The 8956-nt window shown below is 41.3% G+C and overlaps 1 protein-coding gene across 1 annotated transcript in view; it reads right to left on the reverse strand.

Annotated features, from left to right (window-relative positions):
* The window catches only part of MKL1 (megakaryoblastic leukemia (translocation) 1), a 50168-nt gene extending 41724 nt beyond the window's left edge, over positions 1–8444 (reverse strand). Inside the window, exons 1-2 of the mRNA XM_009290000.2 lie at positions 8326–8444; positions 7908–8159 (exon numbers count right to left, since the gene is read on the reverse strand). Of these exons, the coding sequence (XP_009288275.1) occupies positions 7908–8034 (127 nt within the window). The 5' untranslated portion in view covers positions 8035–8159; positions 8326–8444. The remainder of the gene's footprint in view (positions 1–7907; positions 8160–8325) is intronic.
* Positions 8445–8956: the final 512 nt, after the last annotated feature.

The following is an 8956-nucleotide window of genomic DNA, read 5'->3' on the forward strand; positions in this document are numbered from 1 at the left end:
ACCTGCTGGCCACACTTCTTTTGATGCAGCCCAGGATACGATTGGCCTTCTGGGCTGCGAGCGCACATTGCTGGCTCATGTCCAGCTTTTCGTCCACCAGTACCCCCAAGTCCTTTCCCCAAGTATGCAAATTTAAATACAAAACCAGCAGTTCTTTAGAAGAAGTAACTAACCAGTTATATAGGAAACTCAGAAAGCTGGCCCTTATAATTTTAAATTAGCTGGCTTGAGCATCTCCCAGCTTCAGTTGGTTGATTGTGCTGACAGTTATTTCATGGGACATGGAACAAAAGTGGTTTTGCCCAACATGCATATTACATGCAAAATAAAGACTCAGAGCATTCCCTATCTGGTTAGCATTCCTGCCACCAGCTTTTGTCCATGCCCCAGCATCCTCTCTTAGCAAGAATTTCAGGTGGATGCTACAAGGAATTACCATATTTCTTCAATTCATGGTAGTGAGAAACATCTTTGCTGTTTTCTCAAAGACTGCAAAGAACACATGCCACAAGTATGGCATCTGATGTTCAAATAAAGATCCCAGCCTTTGTACTGCAACAGTCTGACACCTTCTTTACAGTTAAGTACAAGTTCTATTACAATTCTGTTTCTACTTGTAAAAAAGTTACAAGATTCAGCTATGCCCATCATATCCCTCTGTATTACAAGTCAGTTCCTTCACAGCAGCCCAGTATGGAAGTTGATCCCCAGAATTTGAATTACACATAAAAAGCACACCAAATTCCCTCACACTCTTTAAACTGTGATCATACAATGTCTATCTACTATGTTTTACTTCCTTTCTCTTTCAATATTTACTTTCTTTCAAAACTCTGGACTACAGATCTCCGGGACCAACTTTCTCGGGTTTTTCCATAAGGGAAGATCCACAGCATTGAAAACAAATCCAGCTATGAGGCTTAATGTGGTTCTTAAGAGCTATAAATATCTAAATAATATAATTCTGTGTAACAGGTCAATCAGCAAACTAAAAAAACCCAGCAGTCCAGAATGGCCTGCATGACCACTGACTTCAGACTGGTAGACAAATTCTGCAGATGTTTAAAACGTTACTGTTGGCTCAGTCCTCTAATGAAGGGCACAGAGGAGACTGCTGGCAGCAGCAGGTACTCCAACACTCATTACACACTGTGGAAGATTCTCTCCAACTGCTAACAGAGGTGGGCTTTCGCTAATACACTAAACAAAAGCAAGTGAAGGGCAGACACATTTCCTTTCTGTTGCTCCCTCCAGCAAAGAGGCAGGGGAGATAGCTACGTGGTGACAGTGTTTGCAACCTCTAGTTGTTAGTTAGATTCACGGTCACGTGTCAGTCCTGAAGACACAATCCTCATTCTAAACTGCCTGCAGTCAATGTGACAGCTATTATTAGCAGCAGTAAAACAGTCTCTCAGTGAGGCACAAAGGTACTACTAGTTTAGCATCTACTTCTAAAACATTGTCTTCCACTTCTGAAAAGAGAGAGTTTGACATCGGAGCATGGAAAAGGGTGTGAGCTGCAAGCAGGCTTAGAAGGACTTTCACACCTAAGTATAACACAGAAAGAGGCATGAAAGCTTAGGAAAGTGAAAGTGAAGAAAAAGAGCATCAAAAGAGCATCACAAAGAGCATTCACCAAAATAAGAAAGAAAACCCCACAACTATTGGCAGGGACAGGTTACATGCTGCTTGTAATACTGACCAAATTATGCAAAGGGAGCTTGTACATTCTGGCTTCCAGCACTGCTGTGAAATTTGCAGAGATGAGTAACCAAAGAACATAGCTACTGCCACATTGAATTCCTACAAAAAACACAGCTATAGTCTTCCATGCATTTAATACTAGAGAAACAAGTAGCAGCATGAAGTTGGGGAAACTCCACGCAGAGAAAGTCAAAAGTGGATCTCTTCCTTCTGTCGCCCAGAGGGCATCACTCAGTCTCCCCCCCACAATCCAGCTGGGCAGCGTAATGTTTGTGCCCTGACAAGTGTTTCAGTGAGGAAGGTTACCAAAAAGATGTTAAATGTGTCAGCTGGTAGGGTGCAGCAGAGACGTTACGGGAAATACCCTCAGAATGGTGACAGGCCCTCAGACTCCAGTCTGTGCTTCGGCTCCATGAGCTGCCTTTGGGGATGGAGACCACAAAATGAGGTCTTTATAAGCATGGCTGCAACAGATGATCCCTGTCCCTACCATGGAGAAAAATCCATTATGGACACTTCTATTGAAAACTTTCAAATAACTGGTTTTTTACAAAAGATTTTCCTTACAGCTGCTTACTTCTGAAAGGCTGTATTAAAATGAGATTGTCTAGAAAGCCTGGATTTCACCAATTTTCACTGTTAATTTTGGAAAGAATACATGTCCCAAAGCAATATATCCTATTCCTTATTATTGACCTTCTTACACATTTCTTGTTAGCTTCATCAGGCATAGTCTAACTTTAGATGGCAGAACTGCAGACTAGAAAGTTCAAATCTTTGTTTTCTTGGAAGAATGCTTACTATATTATATACACTATAAACTTTGACAGTAGGTCACCTGCACAGCTTTTCTACCCATCTCATTGAACGCCAGGAAAAATCCTGAAAACACTGATGAGCAAAAAACATTTTGTAGTTCTTATTAGTAATCACCATATTGCAATGTACTTCAGCTACTGCAGGTCTGCTCTTAGTTTGGAGAGGTATCAGGTTAGTAAATTTTACATACCACCAGGGAAAAACATTGTATCTACTTCTACTAGGCCAAGTAAAAGAACGAAAACCATGAGTTCTGCTCCATGTTAATGCCATTCAGCAGATCATGCATCCACTTACAGGCCTCCTGCAAGAAAAACGAACACAATTTGCCCCATAGGCTCACTGCGTGTTTTCGTTTGATAAACCTAAGCTATGTCAGGAGCCATAGCCCATTTTCTACCATAGGCTGCAGAGGTTCTTGCCAAGAAATGTGCTGCTTTAACATTTTGGATCGAAATTTATTGATGCAGCAGGTGACAAGATCAGTAATTCAATGCTCAGAAAAGACTGGATAGATGGGAGTTGGGGCACAGAAGGAAAGATCTAAGCAGGCACTTATTTTTGGTATAGATATTCGTTAAGTTGTTGATCAATGACTTGCAGGTGTGACAGAATGCTGGAAAATCTGAGGTGACTAGTGACAGATCTTCTAGGTGATAAAAATACTGAGGTAAGATTTACACAGGCAGCCTGATGTGGATCCAAAAACGCGAGCAGAAACCACAACTGTCACTGACCCTTATCTTCTTTAGGCAGGAGAGTCACAGTGACATCTGTCTGGCAAGGACTCTAAACAAGCATGTTAACTGCAGAAGTTGTTTCTGGATGCAAAACAGGCAATCTGAGCTTAAGTATCATAGTTCTGTTTTCAAAAAAGCATCTGCTTTTCAACAGCTCCCGGGAAGTCTAAGTATCAGTCATTTGCTGTTTAAAAGTATAAATACAGATATTTTCTTCAAAAAATAAACAACAGATAATTATCAAATAATGAATAATTCGAAAGCCACACAAGTTTTTTCAAGCTTTATTAACATGTTTCCCAGTTGCTGGGATTATCAATACCCCAGCACCACTGCTGTTGAACATGAAGCTCAGTTTAACTGTGAAGAAAATTCAGTTGATCGGGCAGGAAAGTACTTACTGCAAATTTTACTTGGTATCATTACTAGTTCAAAGCATTGCCTGCATAAATGCTACTGACAGCTGCACTCATTGCACCACACCCAGTTTCTATTCTTTTTGTTTTCTACATGTGTTGAGTCCTTACATCTCCTTGCTCTTGCAGGTTTAAGTCTACAACTCTTTCCTTTTAGTATTACTTTGTGCTAAAGAAAGTATTATAGTAGCTGTTTTTTGACAAATGAAGTAGATCACAGTGTGGTAAACAATCTAGCCTCTGTTCCTCTCCTCCTCCTATTCCCAGCATGAAAATAGCTAGGGCTAAAGCAACAGCTGGGGATCATTACACTGACAGGAATAGTTCAGCAAACTCCAAGAGGGGAAAACATGTCATATCCAAAAAAACCAAAAACACATTAGGGCAGCAGGACTGAAAAAATACATGAATTCAACTCCAGGGATAATGCTAGGACTCTCCATCCACTGACTTACAAAAACCCTGGTCATTCAGTGTTAATCCTTTCCCTAAGCTTCCCACTAGTGTTATAAAGTTAACAAATACTCTGAAACACCTCTAAGTCTTCACAGTCAAATGGAGGCACACTGGGAATTAAGCAAAAATAAATTTAAATTGCCATCTTACTGCCAACTTTGAGCCACCTCACATTAATATATCATTATCTTACCTTCACTGCATCTCTAACCTTTTAAGCATAATCACAGTCACCGTGCTACACATTTGCAAAGAGTGGTTGCAGCACGAGGCTACAAGGAGTCTAACTACATAGGTTTGGTGTGCCTCTGGATTTGCCGTAAGAAATGACAGCAGGTTAGCTCCCCATAGGTTCAACACATTTTCTATGTTCTTCTGTGTCAGAGCACTATTTGCATAAACAACTTTGAATTGTGGGACATATCTGGCCATAATTCAGAGATGCGCCTGTTGCATTTTGTGACTGGTTTCTGATGTTCCTTACCCATGCATTTGCATGAGGCATCACTTTGACATCTCCCACAGCATCTTCAGGTCCACTCTGAACTAGGAAGACGCAGATCAACCTTTACAGAAAAAGGTCACCCTGCATTCCTGTGAGATGCCTCAGACGCAGGGGCTTCCCTCTTGCTGGGGATCTCCTTGGTGTCAGAGCTTCCAAGTCTACACGTGCAGGTTCTTCTGCCCTCTACTGGATGAGGTATGGCCACCGACCAGCTTTACCTTCAGGTGCCTGGGAGGCGTTACAACAATAAGGTCTAGATCACTCGTGAAGAAAGCCATATGTTAACAAGCACTTGCATGACTCCTGATCTCTTCAAAGTACTGAACAGATATTAATAGTTTAATCAAAGGCTAAGCTAACTCAAATTACCTCACATTTGCTGTGGACCAAGAATGTGCACACAGTTACCGCAGATCAGATGGCATGCAGGAACTTGTTCATGTGTCTGGGCCCTGAGACACAAATCTTGGAAAAAGACAGGTGAGTTTCACTGTCAGCCCCCAAGTCACATTGAACATTTTTGAAGGGAAGACTCGCCAAAAAAAGTACTTCGTTTAAGAACAACGAATGAAAGACGTCATACAGAGGTGGAAAAGTTGGAATTTACTTTTGGAAGTACTTAATTCTAAGCTAGACTCACATGAATGCTAATCGTTTTTTGAGTAGCTTTCTGAAATTTTCTAAAGCTTGCAATTCCCTCTTCATCTCTTTCATGAGGGACTACCATACTGTTGTGTTAACTGGTCTAGGAACAGCAAACTGGGCTCTGGTATTTGAAAACTAAATCATTCCAAGGCATTCTTGAATAGAAAACATGTTTATGGATTCCTCAATTCTAGGAATTTTACAAATAACTGCCCCAACACATACTTTGAAAAATATAAGCATATGTTCTTTGACTTCCCCATGTCAAATCCATTTCTGTGTGGAAAGGATCAGCAGTTCCCAATCTTCAATGTCAAGTCCCAATTCAAAAAAATAAATAAATTAGATTTAGGAGACCATCTGTTTTCCAGAGGCAAGGAAACAAGATGAAGTCTATTCCAGATAGCCACTTCTTAGGACATTCATTAAGAGAATAGGTATGAGCATTGTCAGCATAACAGACACCCCTTATTTGCCTGTCTTTATAAAGACGAGAAAGCAGACTGGCACCCATTCACCCGTGTGTGGTAAAGAGTGAGGAAGAGAAGTGCGTGAATTATCTGTCCTGGGCAATAACAGAACTAAGCTGTCCCATCTTTAGGGGGATGAAAACTACAGTGCAACAGTCGTTATACTTTCAGCTCAATGCTAATTCTGGACTTCCAGAGCTTCCATAAGGGTTTACACGTGAGTGCATCTGCTTCTCCACTGCCTGTAAGATTTGGCTCTGCAAAATACAGTGCATGCTACAGCATAAATACAACAGGCATCCCGAGACTGCAGGAGACTTGAATGGAGCAGCAGCAAAGCTAAAGGGTTATTCTTTTCTCTTCTGACATCAAAGAAGCTGGCAGCATCTATTTCTCTTCCCTACCCTTCCTGTTTGGTAGCTGGTAGAAAGTAGCTTTCCTCATCACATACGATATTAGAGCATCATGAATTAGACATGGGTAGGCTGATGATATTGCTAGACTTTGCAGAGTCAACACAGCTTTTTCAATAATCAGATTTATACAAGAATTCAGTGACCTTAATTCACTTCAACTTGAGACAGCAGCAAACATTTTTATATTGATTAAAGTACTACAGAATTGCATTTTCCTCATTCTACATGTTATCCCACTGTAGAGCTTGTGGTATTTAGTGACTGGATGAAAGATGTATCCTGGCACATCCAAATGCAGAGTGCTCACCTTCTGTGAAAATCAATGCCTTGCAAATACAAGACAGCTGCAAGTTCTGGCTTTTTTTAATTTGGTTTGGTTTTTTTCTCCGAAGATTGATGTGCTGCAGTTCTTTGCCTCCAGAGCAGAAAAAGTAATCTGGGAATACTGCCTATACTAATGACTCCCAAACTTCAATTTGAGGACTGTGACTTCAGTTTTCTTTTCCATATTTGTTTGACAAAGAGTATTCCAATGAAAACAAGCAACAAAAATAGTAATATTTTAAAAATCTAATAACAAGCTAACTCTTGATATCTGTTAAAGAGGCTTGGTAAGGGCAGTGACAATAGGGGGTAGAAACTTAACAGTTTTGTTTGGCAGACTCAGCAGGCCTAGAGCTGCATATGAGAGAAAAATCCGCTAAATGCAACTGCTAAAGTCGTCTTCCACACACTGGCCATCTTTCCGCAACAAACATGGCCTTATTCTATCTGGCTTTTTGTCCTCAACTCCTTACCACCCAATCCAAAATGTCACTGAAAGTCATTTTCCGCTCCTCTCAGATCACATTACTCGCTCTCAAAATCAGTCATCACCTTATTTCTGAGGCCACTGTGCTCAAGATCTTTGTTCACTCCTGCGAGTGCCTATTAAAATTTCACCTGTAGCTAGATGGATTGAGTATTTCTGATAAAACATAAATCTTGTTATGTCTGGCATTGGCATTTTGTTATGTTCTGCCATTCTTCCCTGTAATCTTTTCCAGGTTTCTGTTTGTTGCTATTTATTATGCTGTGCACTATGAAACACTGCTTGTTTTCACCTTCTCAATCTTTTCTCAATCCCTCCAGATCTTCTTCTTTCCTCGTAGATATCACTCCCTGAAATTTGACTTCTATCTGTCTACATAATCTTTCAGAATTGTCAAACCCCCATAAAAAATCAGATCTATTTGCAGGAGAATACCACTATCTAAAACAGAATCACATTTAGATATAGACACCCCACTCCTTCCACACTCTCCAAACAGCAACACACTGAAACTTAAAACATGATACTCTATCTCCTTCAAAGCAGAGTTGCCACTCCAGAACAAGCCTTTACACCTTTAATAAAACAGCCTTAAAACATTGCTCACAAGAGCCCTATAGACATAGAGGAGAGGAAGAAATTTAAACTCTGAAATTAAAACTTCCAAACACAATTGAAATTGTCCCAAGGTCCAGGCACTGCAAGTCACTACATAGAGAGCTCCAACCTCGTCCTGTGACATGCTTATGAGTGCCCTCAGGGGCAACAGGTCACAGAAGTCAGTGGGAAACCCAAAATCTGGACTATTGCCCAGAAAAGAAAACGCAGGCAGATTCAATATGCAAGAGGAAAAAAAAAGGAAAAAAAAACCAACCCACAAACCAATTACACAGTGCCTACAACAAAGAAAGCAGAGCCTGCTAACCTTCTCGTAAGCTGTGGTATGAATCCTGATATGTGCTTGAACAGCTCTTCCCTTGCTTTGACACAGTCTCTGCAAGCGGCACAATCCCGACATAGGCAGGCTGGAGTGTCTTGGCTTTATCCAACATATTAGAGGAAATCCCTGGACCTGAAGGCAGATTCTTTAACACAGGAGGCGTCCCAGGCTAGTGGAAGGGGTGCTTAATCCTCACAAGAGACCCAACCACAATCCCTGTCTACCAGGTTTCGGTCGCTGCACCAAGTGGGAGAGTGGAAAAAAAAAAATTAGTTTACTGCTAGATTCCAAGGCTGTGCTTGCATAGGAACAGATAGGTACTCCAGGCACAGCCAAATCCTGACAGCCAACATCTAAAGATTAAAATCAGCAAGGCTCTTGGCAAAACTTTTCTTCCTACTACCTCAAAGCTCAGACAGAAACTTCACTGTTTCAGCAAGCAGCTATAAGCATTCAGGATCCCAGTATGCAGAGCGGTGCTTATCAACAGATGCGTGGACTTCTTCGTGGGGCCACTTGCAGTAACAGCCAACCTCATTCACCCAAAATAGTGAACAGTTGGTTTCTCTACTCACGCTACAGACACCTGCCAGACAGGCAATGTCATGCAATTGAGCACTACCCTCTCTCCCCCTGCACCTCCCGACTGTAAGCACGCCATGCACACAGCTAGGAGAACACCACCACTCTGAGTGCAGAAGCCATGCTGCCTTTTGTCCCTTCATGTTTAAACTATTAGAAACGGAATTTTAGTTGTGGAGAAAGCTAAACTGATAATCCGGGAAAGAGTTCTTATATGCATTTGCTCTGAGACCACATATAAGTAACAGCAGGCTACTTCCATACAAGCACACATCCTCGCCTCTTCTTCCCTTAAATCCTTTCTCCCAACCTAGCAGAAACACCTACCTGAAGATAATCAGCAGCCCCCAATCAATAACCCTCTACTGCAAGCACTAAAACTTGAGAATCTGTGCTTTTATGGAGGCAGTCATCTCACCTGGAGCTTATTTAATGTGCATCATGAACAGATG

Source organism: Aptenodytes forsteri, unplaced genomic scaffold (assembly GCF_000699145.1).
Source record: "Aptenodytes forsteri isolate BGI_AS27 unplaced genomic scaffold, ASM69914v1 Scaffold284, whole genome shotgun sequence".
Lineage (NCBI taxonomy): Eukaryota > Metazoa > Chordata > Aves > Sphenisciformes > Spheniscidae > Aptenodytes > Aptenodytes forsteri.